The sequence below is a fragment of the Cryptomeria japonica genome, chromosome 3 (assembly GCF_030272615.1).
Source record: "Cryptomeria japonica chromosome 3, Sugi_1.0, whole genome shotgun sequence".
Classification (NCBI taxonomy): domain Eukaryota; kingdom Viridiplantae; phylum Streptophyta; class Pinopsida; order Cupressales; family Cupressaceae; genus Cryptomeria; species Cryptomeria japonica.
In genome coordinates, this window is record NC_081407.1 from 122622721 (window position 1) to 122641366 (window position 18646).

The 18646-nt window shown below is 35.7% G+C and overlaps 1 protein-coding gene across 1 annotated transcript in view; it reads left to right on the top strand.

Moving 5' to 3' along the window:
• Positions 1 to 14145: 14145 nt before the first annotated feature.
• Positions 14146 to 18646, top strand: part of LOC131038721 (cytochrome P450 734A1) — a 31991-nt gene continuing 27490 nt past the window's right edge. Inside the window, exons 1-2 of the mRNA XM_059217197.1 lie at positions 14146 to 14497; positions 15019 to 15537. Coding sequence (XP_059073180.1) covers positions 14146 to 14497; positions 15019 to 15537 — 871 coding nt within the window. The remainder of the gene's footprint in view (positions 14498 to 15018; positions 15538 to 18646) is intronic.

Sequence of the window (18646 nt, forward strand, 5' to 3'; positions counted from 1 at the left end):
CATGGAAATGTAATTAAGGAATCCAATTTTCAAATCTAGCTATGAATAATCAGAAAGGATGTTCACGTCGGGTTCACCAAAATGTAAAGCGGAAAATAATCGAACCCTAGTTGCTCTCCCCTCTCCCAACTCCAAGGAGAGAGAAGGGAGGTCACTAGGGTTGGCAGTTTTCACTTGGGGAAGACTTTACATTCAAAAGAGGGGTTGAAACCCACAAGATCCAATCCCACACAATGCAAGATTGGATTCTAAATGAGTTTCAAGGGTTATGACAGCAAGGCTACCCTCTTTTGTAAAGAATGTGGATAGAATGATTAAGCTAGGAATGCATCAAAAGTGAGAAAGATTCACTTATAAACAGAGATAGGAATATAGGATGAAGCTGCGGACCTGGAATTAGCAGTAAAATGTCGATACGGTGTTGTCCTGCAAATTTGAGCAAAAGTTGACAGGACGATGGCGCCCGGCGTGCACACGGTCCTCTGAAAAATCCGCAAAACGAAGGGGGATCTATTCGTCTCTGCACAAGGATTCCAGATCTTCAATTTCAGCCATGTACCTGCAACCTACACACAAAAAAGTGAAGACGATTGGGGGGTTAGGGATTAGGGGTTTGCCCTTAGGTCAAACCCCGGTTTTGGAATTAACCAAGAAATGAGAAATGCTGTAAATGTAAATGTCTGTAATGTAAAACAAGTACTAGTACCTTGTTGTAAGGATGTTTGTATCCTTATATGCGAAGGTATAGATGTTGTATGTTGTATGTTGTATGTAGTAAGTGATCTCCTCTTTAGTGGTTGAATCCTTGTCTTGAATGCAACACTTAGCCTTGAATGGAGACTTAGAATGATCAATTGCTTGAAGGAATGCTTGAATGCTTGAATATTTGAGTATCGTTTCCATGCCTTTTCCATCTATCCAAATGGGAGAGGAAAATCTAGTTTATATACTTGTCAATTAGGGCTGATAGACTGATTTTCCCGACCTTAGGCCGACCAGGAAACAATATTTTCCAATTTGCAAACAAAAAGACCCAAAGCCCCATAGGAGACCGGGCCCAAAATAGGGCCAGGGACCAGGGCACTGGGCGCCCTGGTCCTGAAGGACCAGGGCGCTGGGCGCTCTGGTCCCACCTCCCAGGACAACAGGGTGCAAGGAGGGATCAGGCCAGGGTGCAAGAAAATGCAGTTTTTGGTGTCGTAAACAGGTTTCGGGGTCTCCATTCAGGTTCAGTGTTGCGTCACCATCGTGAAGACCGAAATGCAGTCGAAATTGCAAGTGTCACAATTTTAGGACGCTACATCAACCTCAGCAAGACAACTTGCCCATTCCCATCCATTATTTACTGAACAATGACTATTAGGATAGTTAGGAACTTTCAAAAAGTGTAATAAACCTATAATTGATGGGAAATATATCATAGCACACCCTCTGCTCAAAATATAAAAAACAACACTTAACTGAACAACTTTTCCCAGTTGTTCTATTTGCATTGCTTTTCCAAAACTAGCTTCAATAGAACCTTTAACTTTAGCAAGCTTCATCTGTATTTTCTCATGAAAATAATACTCTTCGGCATTCCTCACATGCTTACATTCCTCCTTTGTTTTCCATCTTATCATTGATTTTTCAACTTCGTCTATCATTTGTTTTTCATAAACTTTACCCATATGCTTTTCTATGGTGTCAAATTTTAGTTGCAACCTAATTTCCTTGTTATGTTTCCAAGTGCAAATCTTACACCTGCATTCTATTGGAGGCTCTCCTTCAATTGGACTCTCCACTGGTTTAATGAATGGATACTTTGATGCCCAATTAATTTGAAAATTCCTCACTGACATATCCCACTCCCGCTCCTTTTTTTATTATGGTTGATCCTTTTTTTATTTGGCTTTTCTTTTCCCCTTCTATGCATTATCATCAATGGCATTATCACCCAAGTTGATTATATCATTCCAGCTAACTTGGGCATCTACCCAGATAATCTTCTTCAATATCATCCTAATCTAAGATATCAGGTTTGCCTCTGTCTTCAATATGTTAAAGGTTTCGGGTCTTAAAAACCTGCTTTTTTAATTAATTAGAACATGTTGCGTAGGTTGTGAATTTTGTACTTGTACTTGTGATGATGTACCTTCTTGATTTTCACCACAATCTTTTCCAAAGCCAAAGTAAAAAGACAACGTTCTACATTTTGTTGGCCTCTCATAGCCTTCCCATATTCAGGTTTCCTACCCTTCTTCATGTTCGACATCTCCAACGAAATAAAGGCTGCCAAAAAATATCAATTTGTTGAAGAAGCAATAATAGACTATAAAGTATAATATATGTTTCATTGGCCCTACGACCTACAAGCTAGATGTCTAAGGTCTAAATCTATCGGCTGACCACTTGGCACTGATGGATCCCCATTGAATAAGAATGAACTCAACAGTGCAAACAAATATAGATAAATTCAAAATAATATTATAACACTTCAAAAATATAATCACTCACCTTTAGGTCACTGGCAGTTGTCAATGCAGTCAACAACAATGATTTTCCTTGGTCTGAAACTTTGCTATTGATCTGAATTCAGAGCCTAGAACCCACTAGATTGTGTAGAGATAGATCTTATCTTTGAATGTATTTATACCAATCCTTATATGAAAAATTCCATAGGAATTTTAAATGGTATACAAATATTTGGTGAATCCCACGTAACTATAACACGACTTATATAATTTTCGAGGTGATTATGGGTCATCCAAATAATTGGCAAATGTAATATAGTTGGCAAAAGTTGGGGTGAATGGAGACACGCATTGACAAAATTTCGGGAGAATTGGGTCCTCCTAGCTAACAAGTCTTCATATGCCTATAGGAGAATTATGGTTGTCTATTAAGGCAACCTCAGAGAGTGTAGGCGAAAAAATTAAATTTACCGTGTGTCCACCCTATATTGTATTGGCAAAATCATCGCATAGAAACATTTAATTATATAAAACATATGGCAATAGGGCCATAAATTTGATGGAAATTGATAATGTTTTGGCAACATGGCCACCCCCAGTCGGTACAAAATATTTGCCATTTCCCAGGTTGCCGATGTGAAAAAATTGCCATTGGCGAATATTCGCCACTAAAGTAATCTCTTCCTCTCTCCTCTCTCTACTTATATGTAACTCCCCTCTCCTTTCCTCTCCACTTTCCTCTCCCACTCTCACTCTTTCTCTCTACTTATGTCTATCTTGCCTCTCTCTACATACCACTCCCTTTCTCTATCTGACCTCTCTGTCTCTCTCCCCATTCTCTATCTCACTCTCTTTATCTCCTTCCCTGAATACCTCTCCCTACCTCCATGTGTCTCTCCATCCCTGTATCCTTCCCTCTCCACTTTTCTCTCTCTTTTTCTCTCTCTGTTTATATATATCTCCCCTCACTAGAAGGGAAAGAGAGGTCAGGTAAAAAGAAGTGGTGAGGGAAGGAGGGAGGGAGAGATATGTAGAGAGGGAGGAGATAGACATATAGAGAAAGAGAGGGAGAGAGAGCACAAGAGAGAGTGTGTGTGTGAGAGAGAAGTGGAGAGGGAAGGAGAGAGGGGTAGAGGGAAAGAGAGAGAGAGAGATAGAGAGGTGGAGGGAGAGGTATATATAGAGAGAGTGAGAGGATAGAGGGAGATAAGTAGATAGGGAAAGAGAGAGATACGGGTAGGTAGAAAAATATGTAGGGTGGGTGAGAGAAGAGAGAGATAGAAGTGGCAAGGGAAGGAGAGAGGGGGAGAAATAGAGGTAAAAAGGGAGAGTTATGCATAAAGAGGGAGAGGGGAGATAGAGATAAGTAAAAAGGGAGAGATATTGAGAGAAAAAAGTGGAGAGGTAAGGAGAGGAGGAGGGAAAGAGAGAGAGGGAGAGGGAAGATATAGATAAGTAGAGAGGGAAGGAGAGTTAGAGAGAGGGGTAGAGGGTTAAGATAAAGAGAATTGGAGAGAGAGAGAGAGAGAGAGAGAGAGGTTGATTTAAACGCCAAATGTTTTGAAATTCAATCTCTATCTAATAAACCAATCAAAGGATGAGATAAGATCTAGACAACTACAATATATAAATCTAAAACTTAAATGCAAATCTTAAATTAAGTTGCATTAATGTGGAATTACCATGGTTAGATCTTTATTCTCTGTGACACTAAAAATAATCCTTCATATCATATTTATTAACACTATCTTATAAGAATTTATAACAACAATAAAATAAGAATATCATCACTATAAGATAGCAACAAAGAGGAACAAATCAACAACATAAGAACATCACATAATACAAAATTTACATAGAGAAACCCTTGTAGGAAAAAACTCCACCAAGAAGAGAGGTCAAGTATGCATTATCAACAATAAATGTGATTATAATACATTAAATTTCATTCTCCTTTTTCCCTCTAATATGGTAGCAATTTATGTATGTCTAGTGTGAACAACCTCCTTATGCCTCTCACCTATCCTTGTTCTTGTAGAGTAACTCTAGAGTCAATTATTCACCATAAATTCTACATCCAAAGATCTATTTATATAAAATGACAAGAGCTCCAAAGCAACCAAATAAGGCATCCAAATAAGGTTCTTCATTCCAAATGAAGGCAACACTTGGATTGCCTCCATGAAAGTCAAAATTTTACACAACACCCATGCCTTTAGAATATGCAGCAACTAAGCCAAACAGACTTCGAATGTGACTATGAAGATTTTCTCAATTGTGTTGAACATCCTAAAAAGTGTAAAGAAGGTGCTTGCCTTTGTCAAAAAGGAGGAAGAATAGTTTGTAGGTAAGATATTTATAGATTCAAATATTTTGTACCAAGAGATAATTAAAATGTTTATATAAACTAACAAATTACTTTTTGTTTGTAGGTACAATGCACCGTGGCCATTGCATCTAGATGTCCATCAAAAATATTTGAAGACCCAACCATAAGAGATAAAATATATGAACCTGCAAGAAATTATGATTGAGTAAACACACATAAACATGAAATACTTCAGTTATGGAGAGGAAATGTAGATTGACAATTGGTTCTTTCAAGACATGTTGTAATGAATTATATTTCAAAGTATACAACAAAAGCTAAAAAGAGTTAAAAAAATATCATCAAATGTTAATGCAACTTGCAAATACTGAAAACCCAAATGAAGCAGTGTATCAAGGACATACAAGAGATTCCCGATAGAAACCCTCATTGAAAGAGACACTAGAGCACAAGAAACATGTCATATGCTATCGAAGTTGCCATTATTAGATAGTAGTAGCATATTTGTTACATTAAATGTTATAAGAGAGGTGTTCAAGGTAATGATAAAAAGTTAAAGAAAATTATGATGAAGGTCACCTAAAACATTTCATTGAAGGATATGTAGATAGACCATATGCAATGGTGTCACACTTATAGATGCAACTAGCTCTTGGAATTATAATACCAAGTGAGAAAGAGATAACAAATCAGAAGCAAGGACTATGAAAGCTATTGTGAGAGCGTTTCCAATATTTATCATTGTACCTACACATTAATTCAAAAAGGTTTGTTTTTTGTTGGTCAAATTTATTGTTTTACAAGCAATTTCATAAAATACAAAGAGATATTGGACTTGATACTGCAATTATATCAAATTGGTAGTCAATCAATTATAATCCATGCTATTTGGAACAGAGGAGTATTTCAAATGAAACATAAAATTATAATTATTATAAAGATGAGAATGTTTTACCTAATTATCAAAATAAAATTGAACATGAGTGAGAGATCATATCAATACTACACCATGACAAATTATGGGTGTAACAAATATAGATATGTTGGGTAGAAAAGATATTGGTAGACAAATACCATGGAGTAAAAAATATCAAGGAAAGAATTAGACAAATAAAGCAATAACTTTTATCAACACTATGAAAGAGAATGACTTACTAATATTAGATGATACAATGCCTTTTATATATCATATGGAACCTTAGTAGGCAAAAAAACACTTATTATTATGCTATGTTATTATCAAGATGAAAATGTAATGCCACTCTACATGATAATTTAAGGAATAGTTGGAATAGGTAAATCATATCTACTGCATGCAATTCACCAATCTCTTAAGATGCATCAACACCATAATGTTGCCCCTATTATTACTAGCACCAATTGGAGTTGCAACATCTAACATTGGTGCATCAACAATTGATTCTACTCTAAGAATTCCTCTTATACATTTTACTGAATTAGAAGACACAAGGCTCACAAGTTTCCAATAAAAAATTCATCATATTAAATACATTCAATTGATTGATGAATTAAGCTTTATTGGACAAAATTTGTTACAAAATATTGATTCCACACTATGTCAAGATTTTCTTGAAAAATCAAACATGATATTTTTAGGAAGACCAATCATTTTAGTAGGAGATTTAGGACAAATACCTATTTTTAGTGACAAAATAACTTATGATAGTAATGTACTTGAAAAATTATTGTGGGAAGGATTTAAGATATGTTACTTTTGGATAAGGTATTGAGATAGGAAGGTGAAAGTGAAGACCAATAAAGGTTTCACCAATTGCTCACAAATGTTAGAGATGCACATCCAACAATAGATGATTGGAAATTATTGATGACAAGAACATATGTTTCATTGAATCTAATAGTTAAGGAGGAGTTTGATGATAATATTTATCTATGTGTAACAAATGATATTGTACATAACTATATAATAGAAAAAAAATATGTTTATTAAGAAGATTGATAGCTTGTAAAATTACAAGTAAAGAATGTATTACTAATGCAACAAGAGGTCATTAATGATGAATTGGATGTATGATTATTAATTTCTAAGAATGAAAGGATCATGTTAACATCTAATCTATGGATAGAAGTAGGTCTTGTGAATGGAGGTTTGAGATACATTCGAAATATCGCATAAAAACTGGGAAGTGCCCCACTAGATCCACCATCATATATAATGGTTGAATTTGATAATTAATTTATAGAATTCCATTTGAAGATGCATATCCAAATTTAATTCCAATTTCACCAATACAAAGTGGGTGCACACATCAATTGCCCTTACGATAAGCTTGGGCACTAACAATCCACAAGTCATAAAGTTAAACTCTTTCCAATGCAACAATTGATATAGGACCAAGAGAAAGAGTAGGATTAACATTTGTTGCTATATAACACTTCAAGTCCTGAATGGACTCAAAATCTCACCATTATTTTCATATGATTGTTATAAAAAAATGAAGATAAGGAAGCAACTCACTAAAAGGAAAACTAAGGAAAAAAAACTCAAATTTTTGGAAGCATAAAATTGTTGTGCAATATATACATTATTAGATATAATTCTTCTATTAAAAACTAGTTACTTAGCATTGAGATTATATTCTTGATTTGAGATGATCAATCTCATCCATTATCTTTTAATATGTTAATTATGCATTTGAAAAAATATGAAATGCTTCAATAGTTTTTAATCAAAGGATCATTCTTATTATACATTTTCATGAACATGATAGGCATCATAATTTATAAAGGATAATAATACTTTATTCAAACACAAGGAAAGGATGATAAATTAATAGTTTATACACCATACTGCAAATGCTACTAGCATAGATATCTTAAATACATATATCTAAAAGACATCGAGAGATATTAGTCTTGATGCACCTTATCTATTCTCAATAACAATTTAAATATAGGCGCCTTGAAATAAATATGTCTTGGTGCCTTTTAGATAGATGTATTTATATATTTTCTTACATATCAATTTATCTGTTTATGTGTTTTTTAATTTTTGAAATGGTTTCAATATTTTATTGCATTAAAATAATGTAAAAATTAAAACACAACCAAGTAATTCATATTTAGATAAATGTATTTAAATATATATTAGTTGTTAATATTTTTATATTTAAACAATAATGAAACATGTTCTATATATATAAAATACATAAATTACTGTCGCAACCATATTATTATTTATGTACCATCAAAATGCACATTTAACGTGTATGTGTAGGATCATGGTGTGCCAAAATAGGCCCTTAAGTGGCAATGAAATTTTAGAAAATCAAAGTTATGCAACTTGACATGAAAATTTGAATAAGTTGTGAACATTATTTTTAAAATATGTCAGAAGAGAATCTATACATAGAAAATTGAATGTAGTTTCTAAGCTACTAGTTGTTTTTTGGAAGAAAAAAAATCCTATTTGATGATAATTTCAAATTTCAATGCAGTGGTACTAAAATTTCAGGAAAAAGATAAGAAGTAGGCATATATCTGACCACCCTAATCACAATCAAATCATAATATTTTTTTATAATACTTATAATATGAGTATTAGACTCATGTCCGGATGTGACACATATTTTTTTTTAAAATTTATAGAGTAAATAATTATTTATGAATTTTTTACTACAGCTTTTCAGAAATTCAGAAAGTCCTACGTCTGACCACCTTAAATTGGTCAAAACCTTATGAAAATCAATTTATTTTAATTTTTCCCTATAGTAGACAAAGTATAGGATGTGACACATGTTTCGGATTAAAAAAATGTTATATCGTTTGAAAGTTATGAGTGTTTTTCAATCAGTCTATCAATCAGGACTTTTGTTAGAATTCAATTAGAAAATAAAAAATAATTATTTATTAAAGTCAAAATAAGACAAGCCTTATATTGTTGGAAAGTTGAGAACGTCCTTAAAAAACCCTTTTTGTTTTATCATTTTTGGCTATAAAAAAAGTCGCTAACCACTAGTGTAAAGTCTGGAAAATCAAGGAATACTGAAAAACACATTTTTTCAGTAGACTTTCTAGGCTTGTCACTTCCAAGCCAAATCCCAAAGAAAACCAAAGCCAAAATTTCAAATTTCAAATTTGTAGGACAAAAATCGGATACCCGATTTTAATAAGTAAATTCAATAACTAAATTTGCACATAATTAAACTATTGTTTATTAATATATAATATATTAATATACAACTGTAATATCCTAAAAAAAAATTTCTTGCTCTGCAATGTCGTTACCTTTTAATGGTGGAAAGGGAGGGCTCGCAGAGGACGTGCGTATTGACTTCACAAAAGAACTGAAGGAGGACCTGGTGTTTTGGGAGGATTATGTTGTGATAGCCAAAATAATAGGGATGAACTAGCCCAAAAAGGAAATTAGAAATTGGGTTGAATGCAACTGGGGGAAAAGAACTGTAATCAAATTTATTGCAAAGGGTTTCTTCATAGTTCTATTTGAAGAGAAGGAGGAGAGAAATGGAGCACTCACAGACAGAAATTGGTTCATCAAGTTGCATGATGTTTACATCCAACTGTCGACACCTCATTTTGACCCTACCCCTTTGGTTGTTTATTCCGAGCCGGTGTGGATTCGCTTATATAATCTCCCAATAGAATATTGGAGTGAGGGTCTATGGGAAAAAAATGGTAGAACTTTGGGTACATTTTTGGAAACAGACTATCATGATGAAAAAGATATATGTAAATGTGCCCATTTAAGAATAGCAGCAGTCAAAAGAATTCCCGAGCGTATTACCTTGATATCAGACCATGGGGAATGGTCTCAAAAAGTGGAGATTGATAAAGAAATACCAAGATGCCCTAGATGTGGTAGTAAATCACATGATGAACATGATTGTAAGATGTTTGTTAGAAAAGCCAATAAGACATTTAAAAAACCAGTATAGATTTGGAGGAAAATTTCAGACAAAAGAAAGAAAACGATTGATTATCAAGAAAAGATCCAAAATGGGGAAGATGAACAATCTCTTGAAATAGAAAGATTAGAAACGGTTTTACCGCAGAAGGAAATTGTTGGTGGTCCAGAAAACATGATGGAAATATTGGAGGCAGAATTGGAAGATGGTGAGATAAATTAGAAGATATTCAATGCAGAATATAGTGGAGAAAAGATTAAGGGAAGTAGAATTAATTCAGAGGTCCTTAGAGATACAAATATAATAATGAAAGGATTGTCAGACACAAAAGTTGAATATGAAAGGGGCTCAGATGAAGAAATATACCAATTTGATGAATTGGAGAACATTGATCCTAGAAGCATCAATCAATCGGCTAATGTATTGTTGGGAAAGACAAAAGGTATAAGGGGCAGAAGAAGCAATAAACAGAAGAGAGAGGATAGAGCCAAAGAGAAGGGTATTATTGGTGTGCTGGATTACATAAAGAAAACCAAGGGAGGAGGAATCTCCCTTGGAAAGCAATGAAAATAACAACATGGAATGTCAAGGGTCTATCAGCCCCTGACAAAAAACGCTTGGTCAAGAGGGCTTTTCAAAGAATTTCAAGAGACATCATCATGTTGCAAGAGACCAAGCTCAATGAGGAAAAAGCTTTCTTTTTCAAATCTTTAAGTAGGATGTGGGATAGTGTCTTTCAAGAGGCAAAAAAATCCATGGGTGGACTGGTGACTTTATGGAATCCAGATAAAGTGACAGTAGAATTGATTAATAAGCAAGGTAATCGGATGCACTATAAAGCAAGAACATTGCAAGAAGATTTGGAATTCTCCCTAATCAATGTTTATGGACCGACAAAGACAGAGGAAAAGAAAAGGGTTTGGAGAGAAATTATAGATCAGATCAGAATGTTTGATCCGGAGAAAACAATTGTAGTAGGAGATTTTAATGCAATCCTCAACAATGATGAAAAATGTGGAGGTTTAATAATGGATGCCCGAGTGATGGAAGATTTCAGAGATTTTGTAGAAAATAATAATCTTTTTTATGTTGTTCCTAAAACTGGAAATTTCACTTGGACCAATAGGAGGGCAAACTTTTGCAGAATTTTTGAGAGATTGGATAGAATATTTGTTGGTTCGTTTTGGATAAGAGGTAGTTTTGATCTGGAATCAAAGATCCAGCCCATAACACTTTCGAACCATTACCCGGTTTAGTTAACTTGCACAAAACCATTGATGAAGGTGAAAGGCAACTTCAAGTTCTTAAGCATGTGGTGGAGAGATTCAAACTTTGAGGAAAACATGGAAAAATGGTGGAAAGAATGTAAAGATATTAAAGGCACTCCTCGTTTTTGTTTTGTTCAAAAGTTAAAATATCTCAAAAACAAGATCAAAATATGGAACGTGGCTTCCTTCAAGAACATCTTTGCTGAAAAAATTAGAGTGGAAGAGGAACTAAATAGGATTAATAATCTGGTGATAGAGAAGGGGATGATGAATGAAGAATTCCATGAAGAGAATTCCCTTAAAGCGGAACTGGCAGAAATACTCCTGGGAGAAGAAATGTACTGGAGGGACAAATCCAGGGAATTATGGATATACGCAGGGGACTCAAATTCTAAATTTTTTCATGCCTCATTTAAAGCAAAAAGGAATAAAAATAGAATTAATCAGCTGAAAGATATCTCGAGTAAAATGGTTGGTAGAGTAGAAGATGTGGAGAACATTGCAGTCAAATATTTTGAAGACAACTTGGGAACTTTGAAGGGGGAGAGAAATGAAACAATTGATTATCTACTAGACATCATTGACAAACAGATTATGGATGAGGATAATGCTACTCTTTTGGCCCCAATTTCAAAAGATGAAGTTAAAAAGGCAACATTTGAACTACACTCGCACAAAGCTCCAGGCCCTAACGGGATGACAATGGAGGTGTATCAGAAGTGCTGGGAATTTATGGGAGATGACATTTGGATGGTGGTGGAGGAATTTAGAAGGAGAGGCAAATTTGTTAAAGAAATAAATAATACTCTGATAGCCCTGATTCCAAAAAAACAAAATTGCCTAAGTATAGCAGATTATAGGCCTATATCTTTGTGCAATACAATATATAAAATCATATCCAAAGTCATGGTTAATAGATTGAAGATGGTTTTAGATAAGCTAGTATCTCCAGAACAAAATGGTTTTACTCCCGGGAGAGAAATTGCCGATAGCATAATCATGGTTGCTGAAACAATACACTTGATGAAAAGGAACAAGACACAGGGGATGGTGATAAAACTGGATGTCAGTAAGGCATATGATCGGGTAAATTGGCTTTTCCTCTTTTCAGTTCTTGAAAGATGTGGTTTTGATTCTAAATGGATAAATTGTATAAAAAACTGCGTATCGTCAGTATCATACTCTGTCATTGTAAATGGTTCTATAGTAGGTTTTTTTCAAGCTTCAAATGGTATTAGACAAGGAGATCCACTGTCTCCCTTTTTGTTTGTATTAATGGCTAAGATTCTGGGTAGAAATATCAAGAATTTAGTTAAAAAGGGATTATGGAAAGGAGCACTCATTCATAACAGCATTGATCCTATCTCCCACTCCCAATTTGCTGATGATACAATTCTCTTTTGGGAAGCCACTGAAAAGTAAGCTTTGGTTATTAAGAAGCTTCTGAATGACTATGAAATAGGCTCGCGGTAGAGTATGAACAAGGAGAAATCAATGATATATTTCTTCAATACTAACGTGAGAATGCAAAGTAAAATAAAGGAAATCATGGGCTATCCTCAAGGTAACTTTCCACTAAAATACTTAGGGGTTTAGCTAGATCCGGGCAAACTATAAAACAAAATGTGGGAGGACGTTATCAACAAATGTCAAGTAAAGGCCTCTTCCTAGAAGAACAAGTGGTTAACTCAAGCAGGTAGAATCTAGATGATTAAATCTATTCTTTCTGCGATTCTCATTTACCAAATGTCATGCTTTAGGCTATCATTTAAGGTAGCAAAAGAATTAGACAGTCTGTTCAAAAAGTTTTTGTGGGAAGGAGCTCAGGAGAAAAAGAAGTTTCCTCTCATCAACTTGGATACAGCCTATTTAATAAAATTGGAGGGAGGAGTGGGTCTAAGAAAAATGGATTTGCACAACCAAGCTCTTGGGGCTAAATTAGCATGGAAAATGTATTCTCAACCTCATAAATCATGGTGTAAGATTATGGCTGCTAAATATTTGGATTCAACAGAAGCAAAAAGGATATTTACAGTGGCCAACTCAATTAAGGGATCCCCAATTTGGAAACATATTTGGGAAAGCAAAAGTATATTAACAGAGCATCTGACATGGAAAATAGGAAATGGTGGAAAGGCAAAATTTTGGAGAGATTCATGGAATGGTGACATTTCTTTAGCAGGAGAAATAGACAACAAGGCATGGATTTATGATGTGGAAATAGAGGTAGGCTATTATGTGGCAGATTATATTTTGGAAGGGCAGAAGGAATCAGATTGGATTAAATGGAAATCAGTTGGGGAATGGAAGATGGAAAAAAACACGCAGTTAAAAGGCATTCTAAATAGGAAAAAAAAATTTATATATCTTAACAAAGAAGATCAGTTACTATGGAGTGTTTCTAAAACTGGAAAATATAAAGTCAATCTGGGATATGAGATCCTTAGGAACATAATAAAGAATGTGGAATGGCCCCCAGAGTGTTGGCATAAATTAGTATTGCCTAAGGCAGGGGCATTCCTTTGGACAGCTTTGCATCGCCGCATATTAACAGGGGACAGATTGAGAACTATTGGAATTGTTGGACCAAGTGTATGCATCCTATGCAAGGAAAATGAAGAGGCAATGGATCATCTTTTACTTTGGTGCTCGTACTCTAAAAAAGTCTAGGATTGGCTATTGGATAAACTATAGCTTGGATCGGCAAGAAATCTAACATTAAAAAGTTTTCTATTATCATGGCCGACCAACATCAATAAATCAAAATGGAGTATACTATGGGTGGTGAGTCCATCATTACTTGTGTGGCATATATGGAAGGAAAGAAACAAAACAGTATTTAATGAGGAAGCTCTGTCTTATGATATGCTAATTCCAAAAATAAAAAGAGCCATAGAAGAGGTAATCAATGTGAAAGTAGTGGGAGGGAAGTATTGTATGTATTCTTCTTGGGACAAAGAGATGGAAAGACACTGGAATTTAATGAAAATTAGTGGAACAAACTAATGGAGAAGAAGCAGAACAGAGCCAGTGAAGTATGGATTCCTCCAAAGATAGGAAACTTCAAGATGAACTTTGATGGTGCTAGCTGAGGCAACCTAGGTAAATCTGGATATGGTGCCATTATAAGGAATGAGTTTGGCAATTTTGTAGGGGCAAAATATGGTTCACTAGGAATCAATACAAACAACATGGCAGAATTGGCGAGATTACTAGCTGGAATGGAATGGTGTGTGGCACACGGTATTCAGGATGTAGAAGTTGAGGGAGACTCACAAATTATCCTGAATGGCATTTCAAATAAGAATTTTGAAAACTGGAAACTGGAGGCGGTACGACCCAAAATCCAAAAAATAAGTGAAAGTTTAAATAATTTCACCCTCAAACACATCTACCGAGAGGGCAACGCGGTGGCAGACTGGCTAGCTAATAGAGGCATCGAATATGATGACTCAATACAATTGATAGAGATGGAGGAGCTATCGGACGGATTGATAGAGATCCTTGCTGCAGACAAAGGCAGATTTCCTAAAACTGGAATTGGTTGACAGAGATTTTCTGTGAAAAGAAGGGTGCATCGAGGACAAACGTGAAGGTTTCAATCATACCTCGATTGCACATAGCATTATGGGATTGTCACATCTGAGAACTTTTCTTAAAGAAAAATGTTAGACAGAGACTAAAAGAAGAGTCACACAAGAAAAGATTTTGCTCGGGTACGAATAATAGGGATCTAGGAAGTCACATGGCTCCCAAGAGGCTCAGATAGTTCAGAAAAGAAAACTCAGAAAAGATTTGAATTCAGTTAGTAAGATTCTAGCAGAAAGAGGACAAAGTTAGAAATTGCCAAATCATTCTCCATCCTATTAAGGCGAAGGTGAAGGCTTTTTTGCCAAGTGATTATTTGGACAAGGTCTTAGGGGAGACTAGAAGGATTGGTGCTAAATATGGCTTTTTTCAGAAGGATTAGTTGTGTTAACTATGAAAATGCAGTGATCACACACAGTTGAGAAACTTGTTCAATACTGAAGAGCATGCTTATGAATCCATTAGGGGGCTTGTAGGCATTACCTTAAACACTGACAGACATTGGTGCGATGCTCTGGTGCTGGAAGTTGTTCTTCTTCCTCTGGCAGATATCATTGAAACAAAGAAAAAAGTGGTTGAATTAATAGAAAGTTTCATTAAACCCTTCATAGCAGATACGGTTGTAGAAGCCATTCTGGGTCTGGAGGAAGGAGTCAGAGTTAGTATACTGAAGGTTTATTTTCAATTTGAAAATTACCTTCGATCAGACTTTGAGGAAGAGGAAGAGAGTGATGGTGATGATGCTGTGAAAGGAGAAGATAGTGAGAGTAGTGATGGAGAAGAGGAGGCTTCTGTGACCAGTGAGGAGATCCGAGAGATGGCCCGCAGAGAAGTGTGGAGGGAAGAGTGGGAGAGAAGGAAGAAATTTGGGGATGAGGCATGGGAAGTTTTTAGATGCGCAGTCTTCAATGGAAACCTTGAACCATTTCGCAGGATCATTGAGGTAGAAGAGTGGTGGCTTCCAAAGAGTTCCACATGTAAAGCAATCACGATAGGTGAGTATGTTGTTGTGATATACCAAGCCATAGGAGGACAGATGTCCCCGGTTTTGTGTTTGGGTCAGTGGAGGAAATTTGGAAGTAGCAGGAGGGATAACCTTATTAAGCAAAGTATTTTATATATGTATTTGGGTTGATTTAGATGGTCTTAGGGTATATGAATATCTATTACAATGTAATTTCAAAATTTTTAAGTAATATAGGGAGCTATCCCCATAAAAGATAGCACTTATCGATTAAAAAAATAAAATAATATATTAATATATAATATATAATTTATAAATAAATTAGTATATGATATGAGGGGAAGAGAGAGAGAGAGGGGGGGAAGGGAGAGAGAGAGAGAGAGAGAGAGAGAGAGAGAGAGAGAGAGGGGGGGTGTGGGGGGGGGAGGGGGAAGGGGTCATATTGTGTCCTATGACCCCTTAGGACACTATATGACCCCTTAGGTGTCAAATTTTTGTAAGCAATATTGGCACTGCTTTTTATATTGTAATTGTAGTCACATAAATCTATCCATTTTAATTAAATGAATATTTCATATTTATTTGATTAAAAACCCACTAGCCATCAGTTAATTAAATTAATATTTAATTAATTCATCTTCAAACATTCTCCTATTAATTAAATAAATTATTCAATTTATTTTAATTCATTCATTAAACCAAATTCACAATTAATTAAATAAATAAATTTTATTTATTCAATTTAATCCTCTTTCCTCTTTTAAATAAATTAAATAAAACATTTATTTAAATCATAAATCCCCCCCACTTGCATTTTCCTACAAATGCAAGTTGCAACCACAAGTTGAAATAAATAAATTTTATTTTAATTAAAATCCTATTTTCCCTCATCCACCAAACCCACTTGCAATCCTAATCCCCTTCCTAAATTCTTCTAGAACCTATCTAATCCTAATCAATTAGCCTAATCTATCCCCTAATTATTGTCACATTCCTAAGCAACTTGGAGTCACTTCTCAAGTCTTTGAAAAGCATTTAATGCTTTGTGTGTTCAACAATTTAACCTCTAAAAGTCTTCTAAACCACTGATGGCTCTTACATGACCATTTATGGTTAACCCCTAACTCAACCCTCATATGACTCATGTGTCTCCTCAAGCATTTATTGCTTTGACCATGATTATCCCTTTTACCTTTGTACAAGAGTTTATCCATTAGATAAAAGCTTTATTCTTTGAATAAAGAATTTATTCACTCAACCCAACCTTGACCTTAACTCCCAAGTTAACTCTCAGGTCATGTCAACCATTTAATTCTTATTCCCTCTCCTCTCAACCCCTCTCATGTTGACACTTGTTAATAGTAATAATGGTTCATCTTGCCACCTTATGAGACACCATGACCCCTTATGACACCATATGGTGTCATTAGGGGTCATATGGTGTCCTAAGGGGTCATGGGATACCATATGACCCCTAAGGACAACATATGACCCCTTATGACACCATATTGGGTTGTTATGGGTCCTATGGTGTCCTAAGGGGTCATATTGTGTCCTATGACCCCTTAGGACACCATATGACTCCTTACGACACCAAATTGTGTCGTTATGGGTCATATTGTGTCCTATGGGGTCATATTGTGTCATATGACCCCTTTAAGGCACCATATGACCCCTTAGGATACAATATGACCCTTTACGACTCTATACAATGTTGTTATGGGTCATATGACACCATATGGTGTCGCTAGGGGTCATATAGTGTCCTAAGGGGTTATGGGATACCATATGACCCCTAAGGACAACATATGAACCCTTATGATACCATATTGGGTCGTTATGGGTCATATGGTGTCCTAAGGGGTCATAGAACACCATATGACCCCTTAAAACACCAAATTGTGTCATTATGGGTCACATTGTGTCCTAAGAGGTCATATTGTGTCATATGACCCCTTTAAGACACCATATGACCCCTTAGGACATAATATGACCCTCTATGACTCTATACGGTGTCGTTATGGGTCATATGACCCCTTATGACACCATATGGTGTTGTTAGGGGTCATATGGTATCCTAAGGGGTCATGGGATACCATATGACCCATAAGGACAACATGTGACCCCTTATGACACCATATTGGGTCGTTATGGGTCCTATGGTGTCCTAAGGGGTCATATTGTGTCCTACGACCCCTTAGGACACCATATGACCCTTATGACACTAAATGGTGTTGTTATGGATCATATTTATCCTAAGGGATCATATTGTGTCATATAACCCCTTTAAGACACCATATGACCCCTTAGGACACAATATGACCCTTTATGACTCTATACGGTGTCATTATGGGTTATATGACACCATATGGTGTTGTTAGGGGTTTTATGGTGTCCTAAGGGGTCATGGGATACCATATGACCCCTAAGGACAACATATGACCCCTTATGACATCATATTGGGTCGTTATGGGTCTTATGGTGTCCTAAGGGGTCATATTGTGTCACATGACCCCTTAGGACACCATATGCCCCCTTACAACACCAAATTATGTTGTTATGGGTCATATTGTGTCCTAAGGGGTCATATTGTGTCATATAACCCCTTTAAGACACCATACGACCCCTTAGGACATAATATGATCTTTTATGACTCTATACGGTGTCGTTATAGGTCATATGACCCCTAATGACACCATATGGTGGCATGGTGTCATTAGGGGTTGTATGATGTCCTAAGGGGTCATGGGATACCATATGACCCCTAAGGACAACATATGACCCCTTATGATACCATATTGGGTGGTTATGGGTCTTATGGTGTCCTAAGGGGTCATATTATGTCATGCAACCCCTTAGGACACCATATGACCCCTTACAACACCAAATTGTGTCATTATGGGTCATATTGTGTCCTCAGGGGTCATATTGTGTCATATGACCCCTTTAAGACACCATATGACCCCTTAGAACACAATATGACCCTTTATGACTCTATACAGTGTCATTATGGGTTATATGACCCCTTATGACACCATATGGTGTCGTTAGGGGTTTTATGGTGTCCTAAGGGGTCATGGGATACCATATGACCCCTAAGGACAACGTATGACCCCTTATGACACCATATTAGGTCATTA